At 39.8% G+C, this 12,705-nt stretch overlaps 1 protein-coding gene across 1 annotated transcript in view; it reads right to left on the bottom strand.

Moving 5' to 3' along the window:
• Nucleotides 1–835: 835 nt before the first annotated feature.
• oxsr1b (oxidative stress responsive kinase 1b) overlaps nucleotides 836–12,705 on the bottom strand; it is a 36,279-nt gene continuing 24,409 nt past the window's right edge. The window contains exons 5-18 of the mRNA XM_070852731.1: nucleotides 8,999–9,054; nucleotides 8,622–8,731; nucleotides 8,284–8,385; nucleotides 8,015–8,148; nucleotides 7,677–7,725; nucleotides 6,459–6,524; nucleotides 6,250–6,372; nucleotides 3,634–3,669; nucleotides 3,046–3,222; nucleotides 2,796–2,851; nucleotides 2,634–2,686; nucleotides 2,288–2,356; nucleotides 1,993–2,057; nucleotides 836–1,429 (exon numbers count right to left, since the gene is read on the bottom strand). Of these exons, the coding sequence (XP_070708832.1) occupies nucleotides 1,355–1,429; nucleotides 1,993–2,057; nucleotides 2,288–2,356; nucleotides 2,634–2,686; nucleotides 2,796–2,851; nucleotides 3,046–3,222; nucleotides 3,634–3,669; nucleotides 6,250–6,372; nucleotides 6,459–6,524; nucleotides 7,677–7,725; nucleotides 8,015–8,148; nucleotides 8,284–8,385; nucleotides 8,622–8,731; nucleotides 8,999–9,054 (1,171 nt within the window). The 3' untranslated portion in view covers nucleotides 836–1,354. The remainder of the gene's footprint in view (nucleotides 1,430–1,992; nucleotides 2,058–2,287; nucleotides 2,357–2,633; nucleotides 2,687–2,795; nucleotides 2,852–3,045; nucleotides 3,223–3,633; nucleotides 3,670–6,249; nucleotides 6,373–6,458; nucleotides 6,525–7,676; nucleotides 7,726–8,014; nucleotides 8,149–8,283; nucleotides 8,386–8,621; nucleotides 8,732–8,998; nucleotides 9,055–12,705) is intronic.

Here is a 12,705-nt window from a genome sequence, read left to right as displayed (position 1 = left end):
TACTTATGCTTCATCCACATAAACAAAAATGCACTTAAGTCTTTTTTTTTCTTTTAAGGATTTGAGAAACTGATTCCAAACAGACACAAACTAATACCCACAGACAGACACATCTGCTCATACAACACTTGTGGTTTCAGCTGTTGTAAAACTTCTCACTTTACTACAATTTCAGCGTATAGTCAATTTAAGTCAAGTTTTGACCAGCACTGTGCTAACCCCAAAACACAAATTAGTATAATGTAACAGTAAAAATGAAGACAAAATCCAATATTATCTTGCACTCCTTTTCCTTAATCATTTCGGTTTTATAATTCTTTGAATTTGTTGTATATCTTGAAGTACTTGACAATCTATGTATGTTTAATAATTTAAAACCAGTAATTAAATGTCTTGTAAAATTAAGTGGTCTCATACTTTGGTCTAATTATGCTAATTGTATCAGTACTATAAGGATAAGACTGATGATCATCGTTATTTTTGTTGTCAACAAATCCCATAATAAAAGCCAAAATCTATAATGAACTGATTCTACTGATTAGTTTTGTCTGTGTGTCCAAAGTCGGATAATATTTTGTTCCTTTGTGCGGTTGGCCTCCATTGGAACCCAAAAACTATTAAATCACATCAGTGAGCTGGATTGTTGCGCTGTTAACATTTGTTGACAATAAGAAAAATACAGAACAAAACTAATCCTTTACAGATTGGTGCTGTTGGGAGTGTTGACACCCTTCTGAAAAAGTAATTTCACATTTAATTTGTTGTGTCACTTTCAAAAAACTTTCAGGTTTACAGAAGTTTGAAATGAAATTTAAATTCTAGTTGGCTGAGTAAGCTGCATCTTGCCTCCTCTTAAAATTAAGTAAAAAGTTTGACATGAGCAACTGAAACCACATTTGTACATTTCAGACAACATAATGCTCCATATGGTAACTGGGGACTTCCCCCAAAACGTGCATTCAGTAGTTCTGATGAATATAAGGCATTGTTACACTTATCAGGATTCAAGGGCGTTAGTTCAGATTGTGCAAATGCATCACATATTAGAGAGAAAAAACACAACAGAATGAGGGAGACCAGAAATGAAAACTGCTTGTTGTAGATACTTGCATCCTTCTACATATACGCTGTAAACTTTTTGAGTGATTCTTACACTGTACGCTCTGATACTTCAGCCGACCATCCAATTCAACGAGGCGGCGTTGTATAATCCTATGAGTGACAAAACGGTACTGTTTTCTTTGGCAGTAGTGGTTTCTTTACAGCCATAGAAAGGAAAAATGCATTAAACTATTTTTTTTTTTTTAATTTTCACATTTTTTAGGCAAGTCACGGTCCCAGGTAGAACAACAGTTTAACTAATGCTGAGCTGAGCAAAGCCCATCAATTTGACGTCATCTGGTATTTCAGATCCCTCGATTCCAGAAGCCTGTGAAAATATGGAAGATCAAAAGTGAGCAGTGACACATTAAAATAACTTTAAACATATTTTTAAACGCCCTGTTCACTGTTTCTTTTAAACAAACAATATGAAATGAATAACTAAACAGGCACAGCTATAACGATGTGCTGTTTCCAGATAATGACAAAGATGATTATTATAAAGACTATTATAAACTATAACCATACTATATAAATGAATAGAGTTTAGAGTCTAGTTTCAGCATAATTCAGAAAGGTTTGCTGTATATTCTTGAAATGTATAGCTTAGCTTCTCTACTTGTAGGGGATTCGTCATGTCCATCATCTAGTGTGGCTTGACTCAGTAAAATAAACCTATAAACTGGTTGTGCTGCAAAGGTTAAAACTGTATATTTGATTTTCTGTCTATTGATCTGATCTATTCTGTGGCCTCCTGTTAAACCCGACATCAAATCGCTTTCCTGTGCAGATTTTAAGGTGCATCACTTGTGCAGATTTAACAACCAGATGAAATGTATATGATTTCTTAGATACTTATGTCATTTATACAAATGAAGGTGTCACACTCACCAGTTTGAAAGTGACATTTTTATTGGCTTGAGGCTCATCAACTATTTTCTGCAAATTTGCAGCAACTGAAAAGACAGACAGTGTTTTAGTCCATCATCAAAAATGTATGTTATGTATGTTATGTATGTATGTATGTATGTATGTATGTATGTATGTATGTATGTATGTGCTGTGTATTTTCAGAAAAGAGAGGAAAATGTGAGACAATATGATCCACAAAGATAGGCGACTATTCTGAAGAAATACATAATATTGTAGAGGCAGAGGAATGTTTTTTTTTTCTTAAATCACTGACCTATTACTAAGTCCCTCCCATCCACCAGGCCTGCTGACACTAGCTCCTGGGACACACCATCTGCTGTGTCTGAAAAGTCAGAGCAGAAGTGACCAACTGTGACAGGTGAACAAAAACAGTGTTTGCTTTTAGCTGCTGTGATGGGTAAATGGTGCACCAAAATTTAAACAAAACAGGAGGATTGGCTTGTCCCTTTTTCTTTACTGATGTCCCATTTTTGGGTAATCAGTAAAGAAAAAGGGACATCTGCAGCCAAGAAGTCTTAATCTTAGGAAATGTTTACTATTCTGTGACACCAGGAAACTGAGGTTGGGTTTTGATTCGATACGGTCCAAAAAAAACGTACCTCTCCCTGGCATAAATTCAAAGCGGATGTCATTTAGCTCCTTCTTTGAATTTCTGAAGAGAGGAAAGAAAGTCACAGTGGATCAGAGAGAGTTACAGCACAGATAAATGGTGAAATGTCACCTGCTGGTTTACAGATTTTCTTGGTAATGGGGAACCATACCTTAACCTTAATACCAAACTAATGGGAGCCTTTACATCTCCTGAGGCAGTTGGAGCCTGTCAAAACACAGTAGAAGACTTAAATAATCAATTTGAGTCAAATAAATGCTTTAAAAAATAATTTGTATATCTATAGGAGCACGGGGAGGAAACATCATAAAAATCAGCAGTTTTGACAAATTTGATGACTTAAAGAAGAGCATATGATGAAAATTAGGTTATAAGTTATATGCATGTTGGCTCAGACTGACCTGTGCGGGAGCAGCAGCAGCGGGAGCGCCTGGTGTGGGCGATGCAGCCTGGGCAGTGGATTGAGTGTTGACTGGTGTGGGCTGCAGTGGAGCCTGGCCTGCAGCCTGAGGTAGTTCTGCCTGACCTGCAGCCACTGGCTGGAGTTGACTAGTTAAAGGCTCAGGAGTTTGGAAAACCTGAAATGGAAAAACCGCTTTTGATACACGTGACTTATTGACATTTCTATCACAGCCAGTTCATTTTACATTGGCAACATTCAGGCCTAACATGGAAATAAACCCAAATATCACATATGACTTCAAACTAAGGTAACTAAACAGGGTTTGCATTTATAACTACAGCGTCTTCCATGTTGGCCTGCAGTGACGGTATTCAAAGCACCACTGAAAGGAGAGGCTGGTTTAATTACCCATAACAGTCTCCAGAGTTTCACATAGTAATTACACACATCAACCAAAGATAGACTGTAGCTTGACAAAATAATCTTAACTCAAAGGCCACTGCCTAAATGAAGATTAGTTGGACTGTGTAGGTTAAAAGGACACTATTTCACCTGTACAGACAAAGAAAGAACTTTTGAAACTCACCTCTGAATTCTGTGATCCTTCCTTCACTCTGGGTGACTGTTAACAGATAAAAGGAAGACAACTCTCAGGAAGAGGATATCGCTGTGGTGGTTTTAGCGAAGCAAAAACAGCACGCATAGATGCAAAGAACACACAGAAAGCAAGAGAAGTAAACGGATTAAAACAGCTTACTCGTTTACTTTCCTCATTCATCGGCCTGCTTTGTTTACCATTATCTCCTTTATGTTCAATACAGTGATACTATTAGAGTGTGAACATGCTAATTAAACTTCAACTGCACTTTCCTTCATTGGTGGTGCTGATATGGTTAGGTGATATGACTTTTACTATCTCTGGTTATATGAGGCTACTTGAAGCTATATTGTAAATCAATAACTAGGCCTGATTTGTATACTGGATTTCAGGGACTTTTGCATCAAGGTGACAAAGTAATGGGATTTACAGCAGCAACAAATGTTTATTTTCATCGTAGATTTTTCTGTCGATTATTTTCTCAATTAAATGATTAGTTGTTTGGTCTGTAAAATGTCAGAAAATGGTGAAACAAATGTCAGTCAGTGTTTCCAAAAGCCCAAAAGGACATCATCAAATGTCTTGTTCTGTCCACAAGCCAAAGATATTCAGTTTACCGTCATGGAGGAGTAAAATACCAAACACCATATTTAGGAAGCTGGGATCAGATTACTCTAACCGATTCATTATCAAAATATTTGGCGAATAATTCAACAGTTGACAACTTATTGAATAATTGATCAATCATGCAGCTCTACTATTATTTATAAGGTTTTCAGTGGATTTACAAAAATAATCTATAAGACAATTTACTACATCACTATATCTATCGTGACATAAAATGACACTGATGGTAATAGAAGATTTCATACATAAATCTCAGCTCTAATCACTGGTAATTTGGTTGTAAACGAGTGAAAGTACACATTCTACAAGTGCAGTTTTTTTTTTTTCAGTTTTAGATTTGAAAAGCAGAGAAGCGGCATAAGTGATTATGAAATCAGCAGTCAAAGTTATAGAGTCAAACTAAAAAAAACAACAACAAACAAACGGTTTAAACCAACTCCAAGGAGCATAGAGTCAGACAGAAAGGCCCAAATGAAGACAAACTGACTTGACTGAGAGGACATGACGTGGCGTCTGACTGATGTCAGAGATCACATCAGCTCAGGAATCTGCCGCCTGTTACTGAGGAGACTGTATTAGTCTTTAAAGCACACAGACATTACACAGGTACTCAGCCAGGCTCCAGTGTCTAACAATATGAATCAATACTGAGCAGAAGAGAAATCATATTTTCATGGGAGTTTCAAGATAAAAATATCCAACAGAGCTGGTGTAAGAATTTAAAGTTCAGTTTGCCAACAAATAGCCAGAAAAGCAGCATCAAAGCAGCAGAGATATTGTAAAAATTTAATCCCTTGATGGTCATTAGTGCTTTAACTGAAGATCATTTTACAGTGTTGATAAGTAATTTGCCTTGTACTGATTAAATGTGATTTGGTCAGTATGAATAAAAAATGATTTAAAAAGAGACACTGAAATACAGATGGCTTCCAGGAAATGTAACTCTTCCCTCATACTTATTATAACTTATTAACCAAAAAATGGTATCGGTCATTCTCCAAATGTTAAGAAATAAATTGTGGAAATTATACTCTTGTATGTAATGTTTGTATTTAGTTATGTGGATTCAAACTCCTTTGAAATCTCTGCTATATTTCAGTAAAAACCACACATTTGCTGCCTTCCCATGAGACACAAAACATCTCACTGTTTAAAACAAAGCTTCCTGTACTGACTAATAGGTCCTGACGAGGTTAACTTGTGAGCCAAATTCTACTTGCATGTGATCTACAGTACAGATTTGTGCTTAAAAATGATGTTGTGAACCTTTCTTTTCAACAAACCAACGTCATAACTTAGCCTGGTCGTCTGATAGTTTACTGTAAAGTTGAAAAATTCCAGAACAAAGTCACTGCTATCTGGAAGATAAGAGCTTATCGCTGTGTAGATATATTCAAACAAAATCAACTTTATCATTCCAAGAGGACCTCTAAAGTGATTGTGTATGAAATTAAAAGACATGACATGATCAGATAATCTAGTTTATCTGGATAAACTGATTACCTGTGCACTGTATCCACAAGCTTTCCCTATTGCATGTCTTACAGCCCTCACCCTAACAACAAAGGTTATCTGCCCCATTCTCCACCTTCCTGCCTCCCTTCAAGGTATTTCCTGCCCTTTCTAGCAGTCACATGCTCCCTAGCTAACATGTACAGAGAGAGTTCTTCCTTGTTAGAGGAATGCCATCTGTATTGTGGTGGCAAGTGAACAACCCTGGACGCAGGCAGCTCGAGTGGGTAGGAGAAGCGCACTTGTCGCCTGGTGGCGCTAACAGGCTTCACCTGCTGCTCCTTGGCCGTCAGACAGAACATACACACATACAGGAGACTCAGTGGAGAGACAGTGGACAAACATGCTACTGCACAGACATGAAAATGACAACTTTAACATTGTACAGTGATTAAAAGACAAGACATGTGGTGTGTCACAAAAGTGGTCATGTGTGCATGCGAGGGGAAAACTCTTAAGTTGTACCCTTAAGGCAGCAACAGCTGCTTTGCCCTCTTCGCTTTCTTCATCCAGCTCATCGTCGCTCCATTCCCATTCGCCGTCCTCCGTTTTATGCAGCCGTCCACTGGAGCCTGGCACTCGACGTACCTGACGACACATGCGCCCACAACTGAGCTCATCTTCTAAGCACTAAGTGAAGCACTAAGCGGAGTTTTAATCCTTCGCCATCTTACCTTTTTCGATCTCTCTGTTATAGTGGGCGCCCTCTGAAGTAACTTCTCATGTAAATACTCATGGTTCTGTCATGAGAGAAAAGAAATAAATGTCTGTCACTCCAAATTCCTATATGTTGGTTTATTCTGTTATTGCAGTATTCAGAAACTGAACCGTGGCCCATAATGTGCTTTACTAAGAGTCTGGCTCGCTACACGAGCTTCCTGTCCAATTTACAATTCATTTAAAAATCCAGGTTGCTGGTGGTTGTGCTCCGCTCAAAGTGCACAACTTGTGCTGATTAAGCTTTTAGGGGTAGTCTCTCTCTCTCTCTCTGATGGTCAGGTCAGTAAATGTTTTCTAAAGACTCTTTTACTCTTTAAAATGCATTTCATTAATGTTTCATTTCTTTTACAATTATTGCTTATTGTTTATTAGAATATTTATTCAAATTGTGTTTGTCTGTAAACCATACATTCTCTCTTTAACTGTAATTGTGAGTTTTGGATATTTGTGGACATTTCATTCGGGAGTAAAACTCGTGAGCAGATCTCATGAACATCAAAATCAAATCAATAATTACATACTTGCTTCTTGGTTTTCCTGCAGGCTGAAACAGGCCCAAAGGTCACTTATTCTGGAGGTGCATCAGTTCTAAAATAATAACAAAGCCTGCCCTCTGTTGTACATACAGAGTACTGCTGACCAGGGTCACATCCAGTAAACCAACCAGGTTGTATTTGGGCGGTGTGACATGCTGAGCCAGCACTCTAGTTGTTCTACTTGCTGGGGCAATGGGCAGTCGGAGGCTGGAGTTAGACTGCTTATCCCTGCCTTTGTTAGAAACAGCTCTGCATGGTCAATAATGAGAGGAATGCTGCCACGGCCTCAGCTTGGGTCAGACACACTGACAAGTTGAGCCAAGTGAGAAGTAGCCTGAGCCACACAAACACCTCAGGGAAAGAGAGGTTATTGCTTTATTTTCATCTTTAAATCATAGTTTACCTCTTTCTCCTACATTAACCCCCCCCCTTCAATCATTTCAAACCTTCTGGAGCTAAAAACAAAAAACAATCAACAGTTATGAGGAGCAGCTTAATTTTAAACAGAGGCCAAACTGAGGCCATTAAAATCCAATCACTTCTGCAGGCTCAGGCCTTTACTCATCAACCAGCCCATCAGGGATGATGCTGACTAACTGATTCAATCTCAGGCCCTGAGTGAGCTCAAGTACTTACCTTTGCTTTCTGAAAGAATTTGTGCTTCAACAACTCTGAGGATGTTGGCCTGAAAAACAGCAGAGTGACAAAAAATAAGCCCTGCTCATTTTCGCTTTTACACTCCCAATAAGAGAAAAACTTCAGAATGTTGTACAACACATATTAACATGTAAAGTATTGTAAATCAGTTTCACTATCTGTAAGTGAACTGCCTGTGGCTGCATATATTACAAGCTTTTCATATAATTACCATATTGAAGATGAGGCAAAACATTGATGCCACTGTAAAGCAGCGTGTGCTGTATACACATATGAACGTGTTGTGAGACTTTATGTGAAGGCACTACAATCAACACCTTTTCTCTGGGTCCTTCTGTAGACACAAGGAGATCATCTTCCTGAAGGATTTGCCATATTTCTTTACCATCTCCTTGTCTGTGATGCCCGTCTCCAGGACAGGGGGGTCATTCTGCAGCGTCAGCATCAAGACCTGAAGACACCAAGAGCACACTTAGTCAAAAAACAAAACAAAACTGCAGAACTTCACAGGTTGAATCCCGAGTAAGTCAGAAGGACTTTAACTACACATTTCTAGGTCAGTTTAATTGCTTCACTGTGTTCTCACCTTCATTGGTGGGTATTTATGATAAGGTGCAGCCCCCGTGGCAAGCTCAATGGCGGTAACCCCAAAACTCCAAATATCTGCTTTGAAATCATAACCCCTCACCTGTGGAAGCAGAATCACACATCATCCTCTGTTACAGATCAGCTCTGCCTTCATCTCATATTGAAACCACATATTTGCAAATCATAAACATGAGCCATTTCCAGGTTTAAAAAAAAAAAAAAAAAAGGGATCACTAAAAGAATGCCTGCTTTTTTCCTGCTAAGATAAAGCTGTGTCTGAATGTGAGCTTTCTGTTGTCATGGTTACTGCTTTGCTCCACGCTCACAACAACCAACCTGCTCCATGACCTCTGGGGCCATCCAGCATGGGGTTCCCACAAACGTCTTGCGCACTTTAGTACGAGTGATGTCACCACCTGTGGCTAGAAAGGCACTGACGCCAAAGTCTGAAGAAAGGGAAGAGAGGGGGAACATAATTAGACAAAACACACACAAAAGGACCTAATTTAGTAAGAAAATATCATTTTTGTCAAGGAAGTTCATTTTCCCCCACAAACTAGGCCTCCTGTGCGTAAAGACACTGAGATACTGGAGCGCAGTTGGCAGGCTAACAAGGGTAAATGAGGTTAAGCACCACACAACTACTTCTTCACACCTAATCGGGATCACTAGTGACAGGTGCTGAAAGGTTCTGTTGCCTCGTGGCCAAATACCTGCAATTTGCACTGAGCCATCATCCCCGAGGAGAATGTTTCCAGCCTTAAGATCTCTGAAAGACAAGACAAGAATTTGTTAGAGGTTGTATAGGGTTACCTCTCATGCAGAGCTGTCAACGGCGGAGTGGATGATGTAGCTCAGGTAGATCAAACACTAAACATGAACAATAGAGACATTTAAAGTCAAGATGAGGGGGAAAATTATTAATTGGTAACCTGCTACCTTAGTTCTATCACCAGTTTGATTATGTTGTCGACTCAATGGAAGCTTAGGATCCATTTTTTACTTCATTTCTTGCTGATAACTTGTCAAAAAAGCTTGACTTTATATATCTTACATACAATTAGCTTCAGCACTTTCATCCTGCTATCACTCCATGTTCTATTTGTCTATCTGTAGTTAATTTGTTCATCCTCCCCTGGTGGTGATAAGAGGATTCAGCAGGGACAGTTGTCTGACTGCCTGTCTGCCTCCGTGAGCGCTCTCACACAGTCGCACAGACTGTCTGTCTGGGGAGGCTGCAGAATTCATTGTGTGTGGCACACAGTCGTCATAGCAACAGTCTCACAAAGATAAAGTCGAGGGGTCAAGAGAAGAATATAAAAGTGGGGAATGGCAGCAAGGTCACAGAGGACGACAGTTAGCTCTTTCTGCTGCCCAAGCTATGAGGAAATTAATTTTAAAGAGAATATGGGGAGAAACACTTTGAGCAGAAAAGGACCAACAAAGTGTTACCGTCAGCCGTAACACCACCTTTATGGCTTCTAACAGATTTGCACAAATTACCCTCAGAGTGATCTATAAATTGTACTGACAGGCAGATAACTGATTCATAAGAGATGCAATCACAACAGCTGAGCAGTTCACCTTGATACCAGAGGGGGGCACAAGAGTAAAAAGCTGGCAGTTTTAGCTGAGAGATAAATGCAGTTGGATTATTCCTGCAGACAAATTGTTCTCAATGAATGTAAAAATAGCATGGTCTTTGGAGTACTGGTTTGGAGATGAGACATGGCATAGCTTCCAAGAAACAAAGGCCCATTGTACCATTTTATTGGACATATAATTCAATCCACATAGACTACAAATGCATGCCAAGTACGAAGTACATGGGGGGCAAATGCAAATGCGGCAGAGATAATTGAGGTAGTTCGAAAGTTTTATGTGATTCCCAGAAGAGAACACTGCTGAATCATGCTTTCAACCTGAAATGCATGCTGAAACTTCCCCTTGATCACAAAAAACATCACCATGGTTCCTGGACTCTTCCTGAGGCCCTAATTTTGCAGCAAAAAAGTGAAGAAGGTGGAGTCGGCAGTTCATTCAAAAGTACCCCCCCCCCTCTCTCTCCTGTAGCCACAAGCTAGAGGTACAATCTTTACAAGCAACCTACTCAAGACACACAATGCCCTGAAGGGACTCAAGAGCTTACAGGTCACAGGTCAGATCTTTGCTCAAATGCTGTTGAATACTCGAGTGTGGAGGCCTCTTTTGCTAAGAGTGCTCCAGTAAAATACCACACAGACAACAGATCTCATAGCGACGGGGGCAGGGAGTGGCAAACAGTGAGCCACAGAGGCAGGAATGCAGCATATGTGACATATTAGGACCATTGGCTGACAGAAAAGATGGGGATTCCCACTGCAGGGCAAAATAACTGCTGGGGTAATAAAACAGTCCAGAAGCAGACTGGGGTAATAAACAGGACAAGGTATTAGCTGACCATATCTGAGGTTATTTTGAAATAGTTTTCGGTAATCAGCTCAAGCAGAAAGAGCTGTCTGTGTACGACATGTGGCAAAACTTTGATGTGCATTTGTGTCTAGACGAGCTCAATTACGTAACTGTCACACAAGGGACGATGCATGGGAAGAGAAAGGGTTGATGAAAAACGGACCCGACAGCTTTTGCTAGTGGCTTTGAAAAACCACTGTTAGAGATGTCTGCTGCAGTACCGTTGTCTGTGCTCCACAGCTCTCTGGCTTGTCCCACAGTCACTTTGCTGCCCTGACATTACAGCTTGATGATATCATGCAGTATCTTCCAGTTTCTTACACTCACAACTTCTGCTTAATCAAGAACATTCTTATGTTCTAGCTTGGGTGTTAGTACGTACAACTGCTATGATTTATGACTGGTTATTTGAGATGTTGCTTTTTAAGGAATAGAGGGGAGGCGCAGGGTGGACCACCTGAGGCTGAAAGACAAGTCTGGGAGTATCCCAAAATACTTTACCTTGTTTACGCAACAACTGTCCCCTCTCGGTGGCCCCAGTCGTGTCTTCCAGTGCTTGTGATTCAGCCTGGGCTAATAATGAACAGTATTTTAATGAGGCATTGTGGGTTCAGTCAAGGCCAATTAACCACTCTAGTCGTGTCACAAGACATGCTAACTTATCGTCGGCTAACTAAGAATAGTTGTAGGAATGTACTGTGCTTCTACATCTGGAAACAAGTTAATCCATGCTGGATGAAAGGTCACAGAATCACCATAGTCAGTGGGTGTATCATCTGGAAACCACGAATATCTGTACAAAACTTTCATATGAATCCATATAATAGAAGCTGAGATGCCTTGAGGGATTAGGGAAAGCAGTGACTCACTGATGGTGCTCGATGACGTGTAGCAGAATTACTGAAATCATTAGGATTCATCCTCAGGACACCATGAATGTCTGTACCAAATTTAATGTCAATCCATTGAGTTGTTGAATGGAATTGTTGAGAAATGATGAAGTCATGCAAAAAAATATTTTTGAAGTTGTTAAATTAATGAATTGGAGACATTTTGTTTCACTTACAGTTGAATGTCAAGCTGATTTTTACACAAATGAAGCCAGTGTCCTGAGAGTTATTTCATTACTCACCAGTGAAATTCACCAGTGTGAATAAATCTGGGAAATAACACCAGAATGTTATTTTAAGGTAGAATTTTCAATTGAATATGCACTGATAAAAGACTATCCATGAAGCTGCATCATTCATATGGAGTGATCAAAGCTGTCTGACTGCGTCCCTCCTACACTCATTCAAGAACCATTGAGGCTATGGTTCACTGCAGTAGATTGTAATGCTCTGAGAATAAGGCTGCAGAGTGCAGACAGTCATTAACATTCACAGGAGAGGAAAAGGAGGAGGGAGGAGGTGGTGACACAATGCACCATGCAAGTTCAAAGAAATACTGTAGCAGAGAGGGAAAAAAAAACAACCAGCAGTTAAAGTCTCAACTCCTACTTATCATCCAGCCATACGTTATAATATAGGGTGAGTTTGAGCCAGAATAACTGACTTTTTATGCTAATTCCTGTTTAAAAAGCACATTAAAGCCAATCAAAAATGTTGCCAGAAACCAAAATAACTGAAAGATATGTGTGGCCTTCTCATATTTATGACCTACTGAAATGACAGCCAGGCAGTAGTAGTCATGTGGGAGCAGATACAGTATGAAACTGTCAACAAAATTTATCATTCTCATCTGGCAGCTTTCACACCTTGCAGCTCCTCTGGGTCACCTCCTGTGACATCACATCCTGGTGCCAGGCTCACAGTGCCTCAAACAGGGCTGTAAAAGAGGGTTTATGAGACGCCCCGTGGGTCATCCACTGAGATGAAATACCTCCCCTCTTCTGCCCTAGCCCTTTTTTGACCACCAAAAAATCTCTTCTCTTTGCTTCGCTATTTTGATTTCGTTCTCCACACTTTCA

Source organism: Pempheris klunzingeri, chromosome 21 (assembly GCF_042242105.1).
Source record: "Pempheris klunzingeri isolate RE-2024b chromosome 21, fPemKlu1.hap1, whole genome shotgun sequence".
NCBI classification, from domain to species: domain Eukaryota; kingdom Metazoa; phylum Chordata; class Actinopteri; order Acropomatiformes; family Pempheridae; genus Pempheris; species Pempheris klunzingeri.
Note: the sequence above shows the minus strand (reverse complement) of the source record. Positions and strands in the feature narration are given on the sequence as shown.